The sequence below is a fragment of the Pituophis catenifer genome, unplaced genomic scaffold (genome assembly GCF_029215685.1).
Source record: "Pituophis catenifer annectens isolate HBS135680 unplaced genomic scaffold, rPitCat1.0.hap2 SCAF_10, whole genome shotgun sequence".
Taxonomy (NCBI): domain Eukaryota; kingdom Metazoa; phylum Chordata; class Lepidosauria; order Squamata; family Colubridae; genus Pituophis; species Pituophis catenifer.
Genome location: NW_027256890.1, coordinates 22,924,669 through 22,946,935, shown reverse-complemented (window position 1 = coordinate 22,946,935; position 22,267 = coordinate 22,924,669). Strand labels below are relative to the sequence as shown.

General features: G+C 48.1%; 1 protein-coding gene across 1 annotated transcript in view; it reads right to left on the bottom strand.

Moving 5' to 3' along the window:
• Positions 1 to 22,267, bottom strand: part of PCNX3 (pecanex 3) — a 58,571-nt gene that overhangs the window by 22,142 nt on the left and 14,162 nt on the right. The window contains exons 5-19 of the mRNA XM_070951287.1: positions 21,860 to 21,955; positions 20,030 to 21,331; positions 17,981 to 18,110; positions 17,722 to 17,891; positions 15,944 to 16,040; positions 14,365 to 14,500; positions 13,590 to 13,750; positions 12,401 to 12,554; positions 10,520 to 10,552; positions 9,616 to 9,787; positions 8,179 to 8,289; positions 6,231 to 6,322; positions 4,319 to 4,428; positions 4,085 to 4,190; positions 2,526 to 2,618 (exon numbers count right to left, since the gene is read on the bottom strand). Coding sequence (XP_070807388.1) covers positions 2,526 to 2,618; positions 4,085 to 4,190; positions 4,319 to 4,428; positions 6,231 to 6,322; positions 8,179 to 8,289; positions 9,616 to 9,787; positions 10,520 to 10,552; positions 12,401 to 12,554; positions 13,590 to 13,750; positions 14,365 to 14,500; positions 15,944 to 16,040; positions 17,722 to 17,891; positions 17,981 to 18,110; positions 20,030 to 21,331; positions 21,860 to 21,955 — 2,963 coding nt within the window. The remainder of the gene's footprint in view (positions 1 to 2,525; positions 2,619 to 4,084; positions 4,191 to 4,318; positions 4,429 to 6,230; positions 6,323 to 8,178; positions 8,290 to 9,615; positions 9,788 to 10,519; positions 10,553 to 12,400; positions 12,555 to 13,589; positions 13,751 to 14,364; positions 14,501 to 15,943; positions 16,041 to 17,721; positions 17,892 to 17,980; positions 18,111 to 20,029; positions 21,332 to 21,859; positions 21,956 to 22,267) is intronic.

Below are 22,267 nucleotides of genomic sequence, written 5' to 3'. Positions count from 1 at the left end.
GTTTTCAGTGCCGTTGTAACTCTGAACGATCACGTAACCAACTGTAGTAAGTCGAGTGTACAGCCAGTGTTTCCCCACAACCACACGCCAAGCCGCCAGGATGGATAAAAATCTATGATGGAATTTAGATTTAAATGGGGAAAAAATCCATTTAAATCTAAAAACAAATCTAAATCTAAAAATCTTTTTAAATCTAAAAAAATCAGATTTTGTTAAATTTAAAAAAACAAGTAGGTTTTTTTTAATTTAAATGGATTTTTTTTATTTTTATCAAATTTATTTTAATCAAATGCTTTTGGAGGAAAAAAAATCTATCTAAAGATAATTTCCTATTTAAGATACATGGATAATTTGGTTTATTCAGCATGAAACGGAGCTTAGTTATGTAGCATGAGTAAATATTCTGCAATATTTTACATTTTTGGTAAACTCATTCAGTGAATCCAAGCTAAATAGGAAAACCTTCATTTTGTTTGCAAATAATAATATTAAAGATTCTAACTATCAAAGAACAAGTCCTTACATTCAGTGGTGAAATCTAAAATTTGTTATTACCGGTTCTGTGGGCGTGGCCTGGGGGGGTAATGTGACTGGGTGGGGGTGGCCAATTTTTTTTTTTTTTACTTTTAAAACCATTTTTTTCTAAAAAAAATGCTTCCAAAAGGCTCTGACGATCCCAGCTGAGTTGCCTGATCGGCAGAGGCTTTTTTTCTTTTAAATGCCTCTGATGATCAGGCAACTCAGTTGGGATCGTCAGAGGCATTTAAAAGAAAAAAAGGGTTTTTTTCTTTTAAAAGCCTTTGACGATCCCAGCTGAGCCGCGCGATCATCAGAGGCTTTTTTTTTTTTTTAACTTTTAAAAGCATTTTTTCAGCCGAAGAGGTTGTAGAAAAAATGCTTTTAAAAGTAAAAAAAAAAAAAAAAAGCCTCTGATGATTGCGCGGCTCAGCTGGGCATGGAGGGGGGGTGGCAGGGATTTTTGCTACCGGTTCTCCGAACCACCCGCCTCCATCGCTACCGGATCGGGTGATCCGGTCTGAACCGGGAGCATTTCACCCCTGCTTACATTGAAAGAGCACCTGTCATTTCAGATCCGTCATGGCAGCAGTTCCTGTTAGCGGGTATCCACTTACCTGCTGCCTGCCACGTCCCTCACCTTGTTGCGTCAATGTCGCATCACCAGCCGCCCAATTAAAATGAATGGGACTGTTGGTGAGTCAACAGCGGGTCAGAGGAGGCAGTTGCTGCGGGACAGAGATGGCAGTTGCTCTTTAAAAATTATGATTTAAATCGAGTTGATTTAAAATCAAGCCTTTTTACTAGTGATTTAAATCGTGATTTACCACATTTTTTGGAGTATGAGACGCTCCTTATTTTTTGGGGAGGAAAATAAGAAAAAAATATTCTGCCTCTGCCTACCAGCATCCATCGGGATTCATCTGGCTAGCGTCCTGTCAGTGTGTGAGAGACTTGAGGGCTGTTTGGAAACTGAAACAGTATTTGCTGTGTGAGCAACAAGGAAGCAGACAGCAAGGAGCCTGGGCATGACTTAGCTCAACTGTTCTGTACTAAAGCTGCAGTTGCTCTGAAACTGAAACTGAAACTCCTCTCCTCTGCTTGTGTTTTGCTTGTATTTACTACCACCTTGGAAAACCTGCTTTTGGTATTGTATATGTACTTCGTGTGTTACATTATATATAAAGAGAAGTTACTGAATCCTGCTGAATCAGTTACTTGTGTGTGCTTTTTGGATGTGATTGCTGCTGCAAACTCCGACACGTCCTTGCAGCAAGCAGCAAGCAGCCAAGTCAGTTTCAGCACATTATTGCAGCCTGATTCAGCACGAGCAGCTGATTGGCGGGTGGATCGGCCTCCTGGAATATCCCCAATCAGCTGTTCCAGGTTGCAGGGATTACCACAGACCATTGCCGCCTCCATGCCTCGCGGTTTTGGCTACATTCGGTGTATAAGACGCATCCAAATTTTCACCCTCTTTTAGAGGGGAAAAAGTGTGTCTTATACCCTGAAAAATATAGTAAATCATGATTTAAATCGACTTAATTTAAATCGTGATTTAAATCGTCTTGATTTAAATCAAATCCACCCTGCAAGCTGCTACCTACTGCCCACCCCATGGCCCCCTTCCTTCCCTGCCCCTCAATGTTCTTGTCTTAGGTCAGGGGTCTGCAACCTTAAAACTCAAAGTGCCATTTGGACCCGTTTCCCACAGAAAAGAAAACAACGGGAGCCACAAAACCCTTCCCGTGCTTGACTATTTCTTAAGCGGCCGCAAAACTAGCATATGTAGTTGAATTAAACGTTCTGTTTTCTTCTGAAACTTTTCTTTTCTTGGATTTAGCCATGGTTGGCCTACCAGGGGTTGAAAAGCTCAATAAATCACATGCTGGCGGGTGTCGCACATTGGCGGTTGTGACACATATTTTGAGTGACGGAGCCGCAGCAGAGGGATGAAAGAGCCACATGCGGCTCCAGAGCCGCAGAATGCTGACTCATGTCTTAGGTACCTCAAGAGCGATGAAGACGGTGCTGGCGCTGATGGCGAAGGTCAGCACGGCGATGATGAAGCACATGACGAGGTCGGAGTGAAGGATCTCGCGCTGCATTGGGCAGAAGAGACAAAAGAGGTATTGTCACGGTTGACTCGCTACTCAGCCCTGCTTGCAGTAAACAGACTGTGCTGCCTGGAAGCGTGAGACAGGCCCAAACCCTCCAAGGTCATCGCTTGGGAACCTCCGAGGCAGACAGGCCGTTTCCCAAACTAAAGCAAGTACAATTGATTGGGGGATATTGGACAGCGGGAGGTTCAGAGGAAAAAGGAAAAGGTTTTTCCTCTGCTGTTTGCGCGCGAAAACGTCAGAACTGGCTTTTCTCCTTCTGCACCCGTATGGCTTTTCAGTAAAGCTATACTCTTGGCGCAAAAAAGATATGTCCCAGGAGTTAACACAGTGGGATGGATATGTTGAACAGGAGAAAAGGAGAAGCCAGAAGCTCTCGATTCGGAATGCAACTTCTCCAGGGCTGGATCTCCTTGGACGCCCCTTTCCATCAATGGTTTAGTTCACAGGGGGGTCAAATTCAGATCTGGCCTGCGAAGCCGCCCTGGAGACAGTGAAGGACCATCCTGCGGTGTCTCTGCCAGCGAAAACGGGCTCCCAATCTCCATTTTCAGCTGGGACGGCCTACTGTAACCCTCTGCCAGCGAAAATGGAGCTCTCGGGCCACCACAGGCACCCCTTACACAGGTGACGTCAAGCTGGCCACACCCATCCTGGCCATGCCACCACCCTCCCCTCCCGCCAAGGTCAAACATGACCCTAATGCGGCCCTCAATGAAACAAGAATTTGACGCTCCTGGTTTAGTTCCTCTTCCCCATTAACTGTTCTGACCTAGGCTTCCCCAAAAAGCACGAAGCAGAATCCTGGTCCCAACAAAACCCCTTTTCTTAAACGGACGTGAATTCCTCTCATTTACCTTCAGCAAAGGCCTTGGCAAACAGTCTTTCAAAGGTGAATTTATGACCACAGACCATATCTCGCTTGGAAAGCTGCCATGTAAATATTTTCCAAACGGAGTGCTGTGCAAGGAAAGACGTGGCACAGTCTCTGAGATTTACGGACAGATCTTCACAGTCCTGAACCGACCGACCGACCGAATTGTTTCCTGCAAAACCTCACTCCCCTTTCGCTCCTCTTTTATTTCCTATGGGAGGGGCCATTTATCATCCACCTGTGGCTTTACTCCCAAGTCGACCCTGATTTCTTAGCTGTTCTTTTTTCTGGCAGCTCTGCGCATGCGCACACTGGGAACAGGCTCCAGCTGTTCCTCTGCCTCACTACTGTCTAGCTCTGGAGGCAGCTGATAACTGCCAGACAGCCTTGGCCCCCTCTCTACCTCCGGTGCAGAGCCCTCGTCTGAGCCTTCCCCAGCCTCCAAGACTGGCCCATGTTCCTCCCCAACCTCCTCACTGTCTGAACTCTGCTGCCAGCTCCACATTAACAGCCCCCCCCTAAGAAGGGATGGCCGAGCTAGAGGTCTGCTTTTCAGGGCAAATGCCTTCCTCACCAGGGAACTGCGCAGTTTCTCTGGGAGGGGATCCTTCACGCCAACCGGGGGATTGTCCACGTTGCGGTTTTCAAACTCGGGGAAAAGCTTAGTGCGGACCAGAGACCTAACCATCATCGGAGAAGGAGAGAAAACTGGTTGAAAGCAGCATCCAAGCGACGGGGTCTTGTCTTCTCCCTAGCAAAACCGCCCCCCTCCCGAGGAGTGGGGTAGGGGTGGGGGGGAGCTACAGACCAGAGGATGGTGGGGTCGCTGCTCTGACGGCTGAGATGGTAGGATAGGGACACCAGGATGCCACAAAAGACCGAAAAGAGGACGGGGACATGCTGGTCACCCCACGGAACCTGGAAAGCGGGAAGAGAACGCAAGGGATGTCTCCGGCATGCTGGCGTAGGCAACATATCAGCTCTACAAAGCACAGGTTTGTTTGCAAAGCACAGGATCTTCAGCCAGGTTGTGTAATCCAGGAGCGGCAACAATTTATTTTAGGATGTCTATGGAGGTTCTCCATCCTCCAGGTTATGGTTGTCCCAAAGGTGCTTTTTTTTCAAGAGGCAACTGGACTTTCTGATTTTTTTTCTTTTTGAAGGCGTTTCGCTTCTCCTCCAAGAAGCTTCTTCAGCTCTGGCTGGATGGTGGGGAAGGGAAGGATTGATCCTCCTTGCAGACAGCTGGTCCTTTGCATCCTTTTAGAGCAGTGTTGGCGAACCTTTTGGTCACTGAGTGCTGAAACGGGAGAGCGTGGATGCGTGAGTGCGTGCAACTGGAAGAGCAGTTCCCTGGCACGTATGAGCGCACCGGGAAGCTAAGCTTCCGGTTTCCAGCATGCACATATGTGCTGGTCACCTGATGTTCCAGTTTGTGGCACGCTTGCGTGCGCAAAGATTAGCTGGCTGGCACATATGTGCGAGCCGGAATCCGGACGAGCAACAGGTGACAACTGGCATGCCCGGAGAGATGGCTCTGCGTGCCACTTCCGGCATGCGTGCCGTAGGTTCGCCATCACGGTTTTCGAGGGTCATTGAGGCTACTTGGAGGTTTATCTGTGTCCTCAGGGTCACCTGAGTGGTGCAAATGGGTGTGGGGCCTTCTTGGAATTGTTGCAAGCACTGTGTTGTATTATGTCTGCAAGGAGTGTAAATCCTTCCATTCCCCACCATCCAGTCAGAGCTGAAGAAGCTTCTTGGGTAAGAAGCGAAACGTCTTCAAAGAAAAAAAACCAGAAAGTCCAGGTTCTCCTGAAAAAGCACCTGTCAAGTTTCGAGGTCGTCTCAAATAAACTGCTTTTCAAACAAAGTCTTTGAAGAAAACCTCCCATTTATTAAGCATGACATTCTGACTCCGACTCCATCACAGCCAACACTGACTTCCAGACCCAAAAGCCTCCCTTTCCGTTCCCCACTCCCCTGCACTCATTGGCCATCTTCCAAGTCAATCTACCCCTAATCTACTGCTCCAGCTCAAAGGAATTTCCCCCCTCCCATCCCATCTTCTAGGGGATATTATCTCCAGGGAAAAAAAGTAGATGAAAAGTCAAACATCCCTTTCCAGACGCCTCTGCTTCTCCTTCTTATGTCAGCACTAGAGTAAATGCAGCTTGAAGTGCTGACAGCACCTTTTGGACAACCACGACCTGGAGGACTGAGAATCTCTACAGATGTTTATCTATGCAATTTGGAGTGAACACCCTTGGAATGGTGTGGGAGGAGGAATGGATTTCCAGAGGAAAAAGTTGCAGACTATAGGAGCCAGGAGCACCACTCAGGTGACCCTGAGGACACAGAGAGACCTCCAAGTGGCCTCAACGACCCTCTCAAGGGAAGCAAATGACCAGCTTTGTCTGCAAGGAGTATCAATCCTTCTGTTCCCCCACCATCCTAGTCAGAGTGGAAGAAGCTTCTGGGATGAGAAGCGAAATGTCTTCGAAGAAAAAACCAGTTGCCTCTTGACAAAAAAACAAAACACCTTTGGAATATTTTAAGGTGTGTTTTCACCAAATCAAGCACTGAAGGGAACCAGGGTAGACATTCGCTCAGTGTGGTCAAACCTGGGGGTTAAAACGTCATTTTGTGGGCTGACCCATTATAGATAGTACCCCCATCCGTCCCCCCCCCCCAAAAGGAACCCTCCTTCCCAAAGTCAATACCTTGATGGCTCCGAGGCAGAACCCGTAGAGAAGGCTGGCCACGAGGATGCTGCGGAGCAGGGCGAACAAAGCAGTGAGAGGGCTGGTAGCAGCTGGAGGTGGAAAAAGGAAAAGAGGGCAGTGAATAGCAAGTTTCTGCTTGACTTTCGGCTGATCTGAGCCGGGCCCGGACAGGTCACCACCAAGAGATCTCAGGGTGGGAGGCTTCGACTGGGAAGTCGAAAAGAAAAATTTCTTGGAACAAAGCTACAAATAAAATGCGAGTGGAGAAAACTGGAGGCTTTCTCAGTAACTTTGAATGGATGTTGAATGAAATGTAAGTTGAGGACTGTTTCGCCTTGGGGGAATCTCTTATTAACAAGGAGCAAAACCCCACCACCCCTTCTAGCACTGATGACATTCCCTAGTTGGGTCATGAAATAACTAAACTCAGAGAGCACCAAGGACCACACAGTCTTCCTTCTCCTTCTCTTTCCCCTCCATCTCCTCCTCCTAGTCTTCCTTTCCTCCTCCTCTTCCTCCTCCTCAAAACCTCCTCCCTTCTAGCACTGATGTTGTTATATAGTTGGCTCATGAAACTTATGCAAGAAAACCACCAAGCTCAGAGAGCACCAAGCCCAAGCCACAAATATTTTCCTCTATTGCGGGGGTCCTCAAACTTTTCAAACAGGGGGCCAATTCACAGTCCTGTTGGGGGGAGGTCCCCCGCAGACTGGGTGGGTGGGCGTGGCTCGGTGGTCATGTGACTGCGTGGGCATGGCCAATCTAGCAGTCCATTAAACAATACGCACAAAATTAAACTTTAATCTGTTATGCTCCTGGGGATGGAAAGCAGGTTGGATATTTTGGGCAAATACCTGACTTTTGAACTAGTGAATTTTTCTTTCTTTCTTTCTTTCTTTTTTTTGCGCTGATCTGGTTTTATCTTCTCTCTCTCTCTCTCTCTTTTTTTTTTTCCCCCTATCTTTTTAATTTTTATTTTTTCTCTTCATTTTTGCCCTTTTGGGCTGTTTTGATTGTTCTTGGCTTTTTTGTATTGTTTATGGATTAAATCTACGTGGATTAGGGTATCAAGAACCGGAAGAATCTGATTGGGCATTTTGAATTTAAAGAAATTGAGTATTTGGATTATAAAACTGGGTAGTAAAATTTGAAAAATCTTGTTGCTCTTTTGCTTTTCTTTTTTTCTTTCTTTCTTTTTTTTTTTTTTTTTGCCTTTTTGGGGCATCTTGACTGTTTTTGATTTTTCATTGTTTTTGGTGTTGTATTTCCAGTTACAGTCTTTCTACCTTTTTTTTTTAGTATGTATGTATGTATGTATGTATGTATGTATGTATGTATGTATGATTTATTTATTTATTTATTTATTTATTTATATTCATTATTTATTTTTTTATTTTTTTATTGATTGATTGATTGGTTCGATTTATATGCCTCCCTTCTCCGGAGACTCAGGGTGGCTTACAATGCATTAAGCAATGGCCTTCATACTTTTGTATATACCTGCTTAGTAGGGCTTTCGGCCCCCCCTAAGCGGTGTTCTTTTTTATACAAAGTCAGCTTATTGCCCCCACAATCCAGGGCCTCATTTTACCTACCTCGGAAGGATGGAAGGCTGAGTCAACCTTGAGCCTGGTGAGATTTGAACTCGCAGTCATTGCAGGCAGCTGGCAGCTAAGTGCTACTTAACAGCACTTTAGTCCGCTGCGCCACCAAGGCTCTTGTATGGATTAAATCAATATGGATTAGGGTAGCAAGAACCTGAAGAGTCTGAGTGGGCAGTTTGAATTTGAAGAAACCGAATATTTGGATTAAAAATTGGGCAGTACGATTTAGAAAACAACAACAACAACAACAAGACGGTCTGTCAAATTCCAAAGGTGTTTCCTCAGCCCCCCCCACTTTCCAAAAGGTCCCGACTCCTCCCCTTAATCCTTTCCCTCCTCACCTGTCCCGCCAAAGATGTTCATCTCGACCTGTTCCAGAAGGTACATGAAGCAGGTGTTGACTTGTGGGAGGAGCCCAAAGAGGAAGATGGCAGGGAAGCAAAGGGTGAACACTGGGGGAGGGAAAAAAAGAAAAAGGGAAAAAAAAAAAAAAAACAGAAAACCAGGAGAGAAAAAAATTAGGCCTCGGGAGATGTTACGTCCGCATACCACCAGGGTGGGTGGGATTCAAATATTTTTTAAAAAAAAAACAACAACAAATTTTATTGATTTTTTTTTCTTTCACATACATATTTTATGAACAGAGTATTGATTGTATCATATCTTATACAATTTTTTCTTTTTCCCTGCTTTTTTTTTTAATCTTGTCTTAATACCTTCTGTACTTATTATATAAACCAGGGGTCTCCAACTTTGGGCACTTTTAAGACTTGTGGACTTCAACTCCCAGAATTCCTCAGCCGCTTTGATGGCTGAGGAATTCTGGGAATTGAAGTCCACAAGTCTTAAAGTGCCCGAGGTTGGAGACCCAATATAAACAGTATCACCATCCGCCCTTCAAATCCTAATTTCTTTACATTATTTCAATTGATCTTATCCATTGTTAATCAATCGTACATATTCTCTTTTAACTTTCGTATTAGTTCATTCTTTATCCTAAAAAGCTTAAGTATACTCGGGGTTGCTCTTCTACCATTCCATCTCCCTTATTTTACAACAATCTTTCTTCTCCTCCTCTCTTTCCCTTCCCTCCCTTCTTCTGTCCTCATCTACTTTCTTCTTTCCTCCTCTCCTTCCCCTTCCTTTCCCCCACTCCTTCCTTCTTCCTCCCTTTCTAACCTTCTCTCCTACTCTTATTCCCCCTCCCTTTCTTCCTCTCCTTTTCCCTTTCTTCTGTTCCTCTCTCCCCTTCCTCTCTTCTCCCTCCTAGCTATCCCTCTACTCCTCTTTCCATTCTCTCTCCATTGTTGTATTCATTTTCAATTCAACATTTTCCTAAACGGTATCCCAGCAACCCCCATCTTTTCTCCATTTATTAAATATATTTCTCGAATTCCCCATCACTAATTTAACAACCGGTTCTCTGCCCAAATGACCGGCTGGGTGGGCGTGGCCATGGTGGGCGTGGCCAGGGGAGTGACAGGAAGCACCCGGCCTCCTGTACTCCCCTGGGAGCATAAACGGGCTGCGAGGGGAAACAACTCTCTGCAGCCTCCTGGAGCGAAAACGGGCCGGGGGGGGGGGGCTGCACCCTCCTCGCGCTCCATTTTGGGCCTAGGCGGCCTCCTTGCACTTACCTGGGAGCCAAAATGGGGTGTGGGAGGGGACAGCAAGCAATTTAACTACCAATTCACCTGAACCGGCTGAATCCCACCACTTCGTATCACGTGTTGCCTAACAATGTCCGAGCTCTGCCAACCCCACAATCGGTCGCATACCGATAGCCACGTCCCGGGTGCAGTAGAAGAAGTCGGTGGAGAAGAGGGTGACGTCATAGAGGACGATGGGAGGGAAGAGCCCGATCCGAGCACACAGGTCCAGGAGCCAAATCAAGAGGCAAGCCACGCAGAAGTAAACCGGCCGGCTGTAGGCAATGATCCAGTTGTGTCCCTGCCAGGAGAAATGAAGCTTGAAAAAGCTTTGGGGATGTGGCTGAGATTTATGACACACAGTGCCTGGCCCAGAAAGAACTGGGTCACCAGTTGCCCAGCCAAGAATTTGTTTTAGGTCAGGGTTTCTCAGCCTCAGGAACTTTAAGATGGGTGGACTTCAATCCCCAGAATTCCCCAGCTAGCATGGCTTAAGAGATGTGGACTTCAACTCCCAGAATTCCCCAGCCAACATCCTTTAAGATGGGTGGATTTCAATTCCCAGAATTCTCCAGCCAGCATGCTTTAATGGATGGACTTTAACTCCCAGAATTCCCAAGCCAGTATTCTTAAAGATGGGTGGGCTTCAATTCCCAGAATTCCCCAGCTAACATGGCTTAAGAGATGTGGAATTCAATTTCCAGAATTTCCCAGCCAGCATCCTTAAAGATGAATGGGCTTCAATCCCCAGAACTCCTCAGCTAACATGGCTTAAGAGGTGTGGACTTCAACTCCCAGAATTCCCCAGCCAGCATGGCTTAAGAGATGTGGGTTTCAACTCCCAGAATTCCCCAGCCTGCATGCTTTAAAAGATATGGACGTGAACTCCCAGAATTCCCCAGTTGGGGAATTCCGGGAATTCTTGGAGTTGAAATCCTCACAGTTGCCAAGGTTGAGAAACTCTGTTCTAACCCCAGTTCCATGCCTTCCTCCCTGTTAAACCTGTTCAGATTTCTCCTAGCCAAATACTCACATGCATGGGGGAGGCAGCATCTGGCTGTACACTCTGGAAAAAATTAAACAAAAGGAGAACAAAAATTTTTTAGTCTTTTGTTTATGATGATTCCCTACTTCTTGTAAAACCACAGGGGGATTCAACCCAACAGAGAATTATAAGGTAAGATTTTTATGTACCTCTAAGGTAAGACTTCCTAGGTTTGATATTCAAGGAAAGGTGTAGGGCAGTCTTTCCCAATCAAAAAAAAAAAAATGTGGACTTCAACTCCCAGAATTCCCCCAGCTAGCAGGGGAATTCTGGGAGTTGAAGTCCACACTTTTTGAAATGGCCGAGGTTTCAGAAACACTGGTATAGGCTCCAGTCTGACTATAAAATCTTGTGTCTACTTGGCATAAAGGTTGGGCAAAGAGAAAAAATGATTACACGACACTGGGACAGTGCCAATGGTCGTAAACCCATGCCAGTTGCCGGGGGCCCAAATTCTGATCACGTGACGTGAGGATGCTGCAACAATCTTGGAGCCTTGGTAGTACAGTGGTCTAAAGCACCCTGTTATTAAGACCAGCTGCCTGCAATTACTGCAGGTTCGAATCTCGCCAGGCTCAAGGTTGACTCAGCCTTCCATCCTTTCTAAGGTAGGTAAATTGAGGACCCAGTTGTGGGGGCAATAAGCTGACTTTGTATAAATATACGAAAGGATGAAGGCTATTGCTTAGCACATTGTAAGCCGCCCTGAGTCTCCGGAGAAGGGCGGCATATAAATCAAATTTAAAAAAAAAAAAAAATCGTAAGTGTGAAAAATGGTCATAGCTCGCATATCTCAGAATAGAATAGAATAGAATAGAATAGAATAGAATAGAATAGAATTCAGAATAGGATAGAATAGAATAGAATTCAGAATAGGATAGGAATTCCCCTGCTAGCTGGGGGAATTCTGGGAGTTGAAGTCCACATTTTTTTTTTTTTTTGATTGGGAAAGACTGCCCTGCACCTTTCCTTGAATATCAAATAGAGAAGGGAAGGGAAGGGAATAGGATTCAGAACAGAAATGAAACAGAAACGAAATAGGAACCGAACAGAAAATAGAAAATAAAATAGAAAATATAGGGAAGGGAAGGGAAGGGAAGAGAAAAGAGAAGAGAAGAGAAGAGGATTCAGGATAGGATAGGATAGGATAGGATAGGATAGGATAGGATAGGATAGGATAGGATAGGATAGGATAGAATAGAATAGAATAGAATAGAATAGAATAGAATAGAATAGAATAGAATAGAATAGGAATAGGAGAATAGTGAATAGAGAATAGAATAGAATAAGGAATAGAATAGAATAGAATTCAACAGAATAGAATAGAATAGGATTCAGAATAGAAACAGAACAAAACGAAATAGGAACGGAACAGAAAATAGAAAATAGAAAATACAATAGAAAATATAGAGAAGGGAAGGGAAGAGAAAATAGATAGCAATAGCACTTAAACTTATATGCCGCTTCACAGTGCTTTTACAGCTCACTCCAAGCGGTTTACAGAGTCAGCCTCTTGCCCCCAACAATCTGGGTCCTCATTTTACCGACCTCGGAAGGACAGAAGGCCGAGTCAACCTTGAACCGATGAGACTCAAAACGGCAGTCAGCAGAAATAGCCTGAAGTACTGCATTCTAACCACTGTGCCACCGTGGCTCTTGGCGAGACCGGTGTGATTTGGCTCGAAACACTCCTCATGGGGAAGGAAACGCTTCTGGGGAAACCTTCCTGACACAGGACCAGGCGGCTAGGCAAGGCAGGTTGGGAGGCAGGTTGGGAGGAGGAAACGAACGGAAACCCACCGGAACAGAAACTCTCAACAACCCCGCCAGAGGCTGGGGGTGGGTGGGTGGGCGGAGCCTTCGTCTCACCTTGAGCAAAGAGTACTGGCAACTGGCGATGACTACGCAGAACTGAAAGACCCAGATGTCTTGGAAGAAGCCCTGGAGGAGAAGGAGGTAGCCCAGGAAGGCCACCAGGCTCACCAAAAACACCACAAACACATTCTCGGCTACTTGACGATTCCTGGAGGGGCAGAAAGAAGAAAGTGAGGCTAAAAAAAGCTTGCTCGCTCTCCGACACACAAAGGTCTCGTTTTTTTAATAAACAACTTGTCAACTCGCAAAGCATCCCTGGCCTGTTCTCGAGTTGCCATAGGCAAGGGGGTTGGGAAACCGATGAAGCAACAGGGCAGGAGCAAAGACGGGAGCACATTCCAGGCTTATCTTTCTCAAGGCTGTTTCCCAGGGTTACCCACAGCGGCCGAAGGGGAGTGATCTCTACAACCCGCGAAATTGCTCCGTTGGCGAATGTGATTGCGGAAACCTGACAGCAAACCAACTCTGACCCCACGTAATTTACGACCCTAATCATGACCCTGTTTCCCCCCCTCCCCCCCCCAGGGTGTGTCATCAATCACATTCGCCAATGGAGCAATTTCGCGGGTTAACTAAGCCACGGAAATGTATTTTCCACTTTAATATTCTGAATTCATCTATTGGCAGGTTACATTCTTAGGCCAAAGATGGAGTTTACGAAGGAATCGTTCGCTTTTTCCCCTTAATATTGCTGTCCAAACTTATTTATTTGTGAAACTGATTTGCCTTCTATCTCGCCAGAGCAGCTTACAATTAATAAAAAGAAAACGAAAGAAGTGTAAATGGAAGTAAACTAACAGAACAATACAATAAACAAGGATAAAGGAACACAGCAAAGAACATATCAATTTGATAACCAACTTCCCAATTCCCTGGGAACGATGTCAGCCGGGAACAATGGAAGTTGTGGTCACCCCGGTGCAAATAGCCGGAAGAAAGTCTTGGAATTATTTTCATGGTTCTGAAGTTCTCACAAGCCTCCCTCGAGTAGAATTAGCAGAATTTGGGGGGTCGGGGTCTATTTTGGTTGCGAAGGTGACTTCTCAAAGTGAGAAGGTGCCAGCCAGCCATTTTGTGCCAGTCTCGAAGGTGTGTGGGTGTGTTGTTGGTTTGTCTCGCACTTTTTGTGTTAAGAGATGCCTCCCAAGATAGCCCAGAAAAGCTTCCAAATTGTGACGCTCACCGATCCAACAGAGCCAGTAAGGCTAACCGGTCGTAGCGGACTCGCATCCAGTGTCCGGGAAGAAGCCAAAACTTGTAGTATTGTCGAGGGTGACACTTGTCCTCGATCATGAGGGTGTTTTCCTGGGACTCGTGCAGAGATTCTTGGTCCAGAAGATCAAACTGGGAAAGAGGAAAAATGGAAATGTTGCTATTCCAACTTCACATCCTCACCACAATAGAAAGTATAACAGAGGTCAGTTTTTTTTCTCAATCTTAGCCACTTTCAGATGTGCGTGGACTTCAACACCCAGAATTCCCCAGCCTCAGGCAACGCCAGCACTGATGACGTTACCTAGTTGGGTCATGAAACGTTTACAAGAAAACAACCAACCTCAGAGAGTGCCAAGGATCCCACAGTTGTCATCTCCTCCTCTTCCTCTTCTCCACAAACCCCACTCCCTTCTAGCACTGATGTTGTTACCCAGTGGTGAAATCTAAAATTTGTTACTACCGGTTCTGTGGGCGTGGCTTGGTGGGGGGGAGAGTAATGTGATTGGGCGGGTGTGGCCAATTTTTTTTTACTTTTAAAAGCATTTTTTTGGCCGAAGGGGTTGTAGAAAAAATGCCCACACAGGTTTTGTGGCTCCCGATGTTTTCTTTTTGGTGGGAAACGGATCCAAATGGCTCTTTGAGTGTTTAGAGGTTGCAGACCTCTGACCCTGGATGACGGAGACATTTGGAAAAGCAGCGTTTTAAGGACTCTCGAGCAGACCTTTTGAGCCCCCAATTCTCACCTCCGGAATCTCCAGCGGCACCCGGCGCACCTGCATACCCTGGAGGACCACGGGCCGCGGCTGCAGCAGGGAGAGGGCAGGGGTCCCTTCGGGAACTTCCGCGGAGTTAAAACTGGAGGAATGTGAGTGCCTGTCCCTGCCAAGGCAACAGAAAGCGGTGAGACAATTAGCGACGGAACTGTCCCCGTTGAACAGCTGCCTGCCTAACTCATCCTCCTTTATTTTGATTGCTGGGCACGTTCTGACACCAGCAACTTTTTTCTATAGGCCTGACAGAAAGGACCGATCACTCCTGCCAACAGATCAGCATGAAATGGGTCTTAGCAGGCAGTCCTCAACTTATGACAGTTTGTTTACAGACTCATATTTGTGATGGCTGCTGGGGCCCGGGATCACGGCATCATCTTTGGCAACCTTCTAACAAGTGTAGTTGAAGGGGAAAGCCAGATTCACTTAATAACTGTGTGACTAACTTAACAACTGTGACAATCCACTTAGCGACTGTGGCGAGGGAGGTCGCAAAACGGGGCAAAAACAACAGGCTTCACATAAAGGTGTGAAATGGGTCTCAGCAGGTAGTCCTGGATTTACAACAGTTTGTTTAAGTGACTTTTGAAGTTACGATGGCACCGAAAAAAAGTGGCTTCTGACACACTTAGGACTGTTACGGCATCCCTGTGGTCAGGGGATCAAAATTCCGAGGTGTGGCAACTGACTCGTATTTACGACGGTTGAAGTGTCCCGTGGTCACATCATCCCCTATGGCGACCTTCGGACAAGCAGAGTCAATGGCGAAGCCGGATTCACTTAACAACCCGTGTGACTAATTTAACAACTGCAGTGATTCACTTAACAAGTGTGGCAAGGAAGGTCATAAAACAGGGCAAAACTCACTTGACAAGGACCGTGTTTCCCCGAAAATAAGACCCTGTCTATTTTTTTTGAACCCTGAAATAAGCAGTTGGCCTTATTGCCATGCGCTCAAAAGAACGATAGGGCTTATTAACAAGGGATGTCTTATTTTGGGGGAAACAGGGTGTCTGTCTGTCTGTCTGTCTGTCTGTCTATCTGTCTATCTATCTATCTATCTATCTATCTATCTATCTATCTATCTATCTATCTATCTATCTATCTATCTATCTTCTCTCCCTCTAATCCATCTGTCTGTCTGTCTGTCTCTCTCTATCTATCTTCTCTTCCTCTAGTCTGTCTGTCTGTCTGTCTGTCTTCTCTCCCTCTAATCCTTCTGTTTGTCTGTCTGTCTGTCTGTCTGTCTGTCTGTCTGTCTGTCTGTCTGTCTGTCTGTCTATCTACCATGTTTCCCTGAAAATAAGACCCTGTCTTCTATTTTTTTGAACTCTGAAATAAGTGCTTGGCCTTATTGCCATGTGCTCAAAAGCCCGATTGGGCTTATTATCAGGGGAATGTCTTATTTGGGGGGAAACAGGGTATGTTTCGCTTAGCAGCAAAACTTTGGCCTTAATTGTGGTTATAAGTCGAGGGCTACCTCTCCAAGTCCCTTCTGACAAACTCACTTCTCCCCGAGGAACATTTCGGCAGCTTGAAACGAGAGACTCACCAGCCGCTGTTGGTGGCGTGTTCCATGCCCACCTGCTGGCCCACTGGATTCTCGTAACCGCCCCCGGCAAGGCCGAACGTGTAGGAGCGCCGGACGCCTGGAAAGAAGGTACGAGAAAAAGTGGGGCACGTTGAGAGACTCCTGCTACAAGAATTCTCCTCTCTGGGTAGAGGAACCGCCGGGCCTGTTTATGATGCTAAGGCAGGGATGTCAAATATCAAGGGCAGAGGAGATATTCAGACAGTTCAGACTGGTTCGCCTGAACCGCTAGCGGAAATTGTAAGTGGCCCCGTCCACCCACTGTTTGTGGTCCGCCAGCAGCCTGTGGAGCTGGCTGTGGAGTCGGACAGTTATGAGGCTGAGGAAGAACAGGGGCCAGTCCTGGAGGCTGGGGAAGACCCGGATGAGGGCTCTGCGTCGGAGGCAGAGATGGGGCCAGGGCCACTGGGGAGCGATGTGCGGACTCCGGAGCCTCCAGAGGCTGACAGTAGAGAGGCAGAGGAACAGGAGGAGCCTGTTCCTAGTGGACGTATGAGAAGAGCTGCCAGAAGGCAAGAGCAGAGACAAAGCAAAGAGGACGACTCAGGAGTAAGGCCAAGAGATGATTGGCCCCTCCCATAAGGCTTAAAAGACCAGCAACAGCTCTTGGGCTCTTTGTCGGAAAACAACGTTGATAGTCTTGCTGCACTTATCTCTTGTCGGTGTCTTTTGCTTCTGAACTTTTGCCAAGAGAAGCCTTTGGCAGTTTGCCTAATTATACCAAGGTTGGTGATTAGACTGAAGAATTTGTGTTATGAAGAGTTTGTTTTAATTTAGTTTGGACTACGCTGAGAATGAGTTAATTCTCAGCTGTTCTAATAAAGTCTGTTTGTTTTGGAACTGTTTGTGTCGACTACTACCTACTTGGGCCTGGGTCACAACAAGGGACAGCAGAGAAGGAGGTGGCTGGATGGAGTCACTGAAGCAGTCGGCGTGAGCTTAAATGGACTCCGGGGGATGGCAGAGGACAGGAAGGCCTGGAGGAATGTTGTCCATGGGGTCGCGATGGGTCGGACACGACTTCGCAACTAACAACAACAACAACTATGGGATATGGCCAAAATGTTGCCATAGCCCACGGATCTCTCTAAGAATTGGAATATGCTCCCAGGAAGTACCATCCGGAATCCTTCAAGGTTGTCCTTGACTTACGACTGACTGGTCAATTAGGGACTGTTCAAAGTTACAACAAACTCCAGTCGGCACCTCTTGTTTGTTTCTGAACTTCGTGGGGCTTTGCCAAGTAAGGCCTTTGGCAGGGTGTCAAAGAAGATAAAGAGGTTGGAGATTATCCCGAAGGACTTCTTCCGAAGGACTTGTTTTGCTACTAATTGGGACTCAGCTGGGAATGAACGTAATTCTCAGCTGTTACAATAAAATAGGTTTGTTTGGGACTAATTGTGTCTTGTAAGGACTCAGTAAGCCTAGGTCACAAAAGGGGTGTGCAGGGGGGTGACGCCCCCCTGCGGCCATTTTAGCTCCCAGGAGGCCTCCCTGCACTTACCTGGGAGCCAAAATAGGTCACGTGGGGACTTCTGGAAGGGGCGGAGAGAGGAGGGGCGGAGCCAGCCAGCAATTTAGCTGCCAGTCCGCCTGAACCAGCCCGAACCGGCTGAATCCCACCACTGCTTACGACTGTAATGGGCAGGCTCCATTACAGTCGTAAGCTGGGCGCCACCTGTACAAGTTCCTTCCCTGTTAATGGAGCTGCCAGGCCCATCCTCCCACCCCCCACTCACCGCTCTCGTCGTAGAAGTAGTGGACCGCCCCTTCTGAAGTATCGTCAAAGTTGCAGGCTTCGTGGATGGCGCCGCGGGGCAACAGAAGCGAGCTGGCAAACTGAAGGGCCGAGGGCAGGGTCAGCGCCCGGGAGTGGGAGGAGGCTCGGCCTCGCTGGAGGTCCTGCAAACTGCACATAAAAGACAAGAGGGGTGGGTGGGTGAGAGGCAGGATAGCACCAGCTGCCGCGGGGCGAAAGCCATTTGCAGACGGACTTACCTCGGGGGGGACCCCATCACGGAGGACGGCGGGGTGGGGTTGCTGCCTGCGTTGTGCCTCCGTCGCATTGCATGTACGCGCTTGATGTTGCTGGATTGTTCCGTCTTGGACAGCTCCTCCCCGGGGACAGCTGGAGGAGATAAGGTGAAGCCTGAGTGGGTGTGAAGGGCCGTGCACCGTTGAACCACCAACTGGTTCAATTTTTTCCCCCCGATCAGTGGCGCTTCGTGCTCTGTGTTTGCCGTGGGGCCCTTGGTGCTCTCTGAGCTTGGTTGTTTTCTTGCAGACGTTTTATGACCCAACTAGGTAACATTATCAGTGCTAGTAGAGAGAGTGGGGTTTGTGGAGAGGAGGAGAAAGAGGAGGTCTGTGGGGTTCTTGGTTCTCTCTGAGCTTGAGAGGAGGAGGAGATGGAGGAGGAAGAGGAGGGTGTGCTCTGAGCTTGCTTGTTTTCTTACAGAGGTTTCATTGCCAAACTAGTTAACTTCATTAAAGAGCCTTGGTGGCGCAGCAGACTAAAGCGCTGTTAAGTAACACCAGCTGCCTGCAATTACTGCAAGTTCGAATCTCACCAGGCTCAAGGTTGACTCAGCCTTCCATCCTTTCGAGGTGGGTAAAATGAGGACCCGGACTGTGGGGGCAATAAGCTGACTTTGTATAAAAAAAGAACACCGCTTATTTATTTTATTTATTTATTGGTTCGATTTATATGCCGTCCTTCTCCGGAGACTCAGGGCAGCTTACAATGCGTTAAGCAATAGCCTTCATACTTTTGTATCTACCTGCTTAGTAGGGCTTTCGGCCCCCCCAAGCGGTGTTCTTTTTTTATACAAAGTCAGCGTATTGCCCCCACAATCCGGGTCCTCATTTTACCTACCTCGAAAGGATGGAAGGCTGAGTCAATCTTGAGCCTGGTGAGATTTGAACTTGCAGTAATTGCAGGCAGCTGGTGCTACTTAACAGCACTTTTAGTCTGCTGTGCCACCAAGGCTCTTTGGGGGGGCGGGCAAAAGCCCTACTAAGCAGGTATATATAAAAGTATGAAGGCTATTGCTTAACGCATTGTAAGCCACCCTGAGTCTCTGGAGAAGGGCGGCAGATAAATCAAACCAATAAATAAATAAATAAATCATCAGTGTTTTGGTTCCTTCACAAGCAATCAACACCCAAAGAAGCAGAGATTAATGCCAAAATTGACTTTGGATCAACAATCAAGAAACAAATGATACTCCAATCAAGGAAGTACCAAATCTGACCCAACAATTGAACAGTGAACCACAGCCTGAAGAGGGAACCACCAAGAACATTCTCGCCAACACTGGCGGGGCAAACCTCCACAGATAATCCTCCACTTACGACCACAACTGACCCCAGAATTTCTGTGGCTAAGTGAAACGATTGCTTGAGTGAATTTTGCTCTGTTTTACAAACTTTTTTGCCACAGTTGTTGAGTGAAATCACCGCGATTCTTCAGTGAGTCATACGGTTGTTAAGGGACTCTGGCTTTCCCCCGTTGACTTTGCTTGTCGGAAGGTTGCAAAAGGAGGATTATGTGATCCCGCAACACGACGGCCGTCATAAATCTGAGTCAGTTGCCCAGCATTCGAATTTTGATCACGGGGATGCAGCCACAGTCGTTAAGTGTGAAAAACCGTCATAAGTCACTTTTTACAGTGCCCTTGTGACTTCAAACCGTCGCTAAGTGAATTGTTGTAAGTCGAGGACTACCTGTAGTAAATAAACGGGAGAGCAAACCCCACTCCCTTCCAGCACTGATGATGCTAAATAGTGTGGAAATGAAACGTCTTGCAAGCAAATTAACAAGCTCAGAGAGCACCAAGGACTGCCTCTTCCTCCTTCCTCCTCCTCTTCCTCCGGCCCCCTCCTCCTTTCTCCAAATCCCACTCCCTTCCAGCCCTGATGATCTTCCCTAGTTGGGTCATGAAACGTTTGCAGGTAAACAGCCACATTCAGATACTCCCACCAAGGACCCCGCCACATTTCTGAGCTACTTTCCGTCGGGGGCGCAATCCCATTTCGGAGCTTTACCTCCTCCGATGGCCCCCTCGGCTTGCAACTCTCCCCGCCAGCCGGGCTGGTTGGCCGACTGGCTGCGCACGGTGCTGCCCAGCTCCTGTTCTCCGGCCAGCTTCCCCCCGTGAGACTCCAGGTCTGACTTGGAGACGGTCAGCCCGCCCGGAGGCTTCCCTTCGGCCAGCTGGCTGCTGCCGTCCATGCTGAGCACCCTGGCGTGAGTCTTGGCGCTGGTGGTGCTTCCGGTGCGCTGGGCGTAATGACAGGGCTTTGGGGGCAGCGTGGAGCTGTCCGGCGGAGGGGGAGGAGGGGGCTTGGTCTCGGCCATGGGGATGCTATGCCGGCTGTGCTGAGCCGGGGCGTGGCGTTCGGGAGAGTAACAGGAGGTGCTGGAAGAGGTATCCGAGCTATAGTTGTGTTGCGAGTGCAAACTCGAAGCCCGGCTGAGATCACTGCAGTCGCTGGAGTCCTCGTCAGCAAAGAACCCTTCGGTGTAGGCCTTGCTGTCCAGGAGGGTGCGCATGGGCAGGTAGGTGCTGCCGTGATTGCGAGAGAGGCGAGACCGGCTCTTCAGCCCCAAATCCTTCGGCCGGACCACTTGCTCCGGCTTGGGGGCGCCCCACACCTCGGCGTCCCCTTTGACCGTCTCCAGGGAGTTGAACGTATTCTGGGTGTCGAAGCTCAACTCCCCTAGGAAAGCCAGCTCGGGCGAACGAATGAGCTCGCTGTCGGACAGGGCATCCGTGTCGCTGCCCCCATCAGCCGGGGGAGGCGAGGAAGGCCCGGCTTCTTCTCCCGGGAGGACCCCTTCTTCGTGGCCGGGCCCCAAGGAGGGGCTGTCCAAGTGGGTGGAGTTGGTTTTCTCGCTGCGGTAGCTACTCAAGGTGCTGGGGGTCTCTTTATCGGTGCCGCTGAAGCAGCTGTCGGAAGAGCCGGACTTGCGGGGTCCTTCGGGCCGGGGCTCCAGAGGTTGGTACTCGGCCCCGGAGTGGTGCTTCTCCCGCCGGCTGTGGCTGCTGGACTCCGGCAGGGCCAGGCTGAGGAAGCTGTGGCTGAGCTCCTCGCTTAAGCTGCCTTTGAGGAGGGGACTGAGAGGGGTGTCCCCCACGCTCTCCGACTCGCTGGGGGTCCAACGTGGGGCCTGAGCCCCTTCTCTGCCCGGGGGAGATTGCTCGGAGGAATCGGTGCTCTGGACAGAGGTCTGGACGGGGAGAGATGGGGGCTGCTTCCTGAGGTTGGAGGAGGGGTCTCCTTTGGGAATCGGAAGCAGGGTGGGCTTTGGGCCTTCCAAGTCTGCAGATGGCGCTGGAGGTTCGGCTAGAGAGAAAGAAGACACAGTTAGGCTCCTATTTCCACCTTTGTGAAGATGAAGGAGGGAGAGAAGCCGATTTTATTGATTAGATTTTTATATCCTGCCTTTATTAGATTTATACCTAACTCAAGGGAGCGAACATACTTAAAGACTCCTTTCCCCTCCTATTTTCGCAACAACTATCCTGTGAGATTGACTGGGCTGAGTGTGACTGGTTCAAAGTCACCCAGCTGGCTTTCATGCCTCAGGCAGGACTAGAACTCACCGTCTCCTGGTGATTGGCCCAAAGTCACCCAACTGAGTTTCATGCCTCAGGAAGGACTAGAACTCACCATCTCTTGGTGATTGGCGCAAAGTCACCCAACTGGCTTTTGTGGCTAAGACGAGATTAGAACTCTCCATCTCCCAGTTTCTAGCCTAGTGCCTTAACTACTAGACCAAATTGGCTTTCCTTTACCTTTCGAGCAATTTTTCCCACTTTGCCCAACGTTCCTTCCTTTTTCAAACCCATTCCCCAAGATTCTAGGCCTCACCGTGACTCTCTGGGGAGCAGCACTGAAGCATGTCTCGGTCAGCGGCCGTCACGATGACGTTGTTGCTTCCCTGTTCTCGGACGAGCTCCTTGATATCTGCGGGAGAAGATCTTGATGGAGACTTTCTCCATATCCATCATTCTTCCTCTATCGCCCCTCCTCGACTTACGACCACAACGGGGACCAGAATTTAAATTGCTAAGCAAGGCGGTCGTTAAGTCAATTGCGCCTGATTCTACAATCTTCTTTCCCACTTTTTTTAAGGCAGGCGCTAAAGTTGTTAAGTGGATCATATGGTCATTAAGCAAATTCAGCTCCCACCCACCCGGCTGACTTTGCTTGGCCAGCTGGGAAGGTCGCAAATTATGATCACCTGACCCCAGGAGGCTGCAACCGTAGTAAATACAG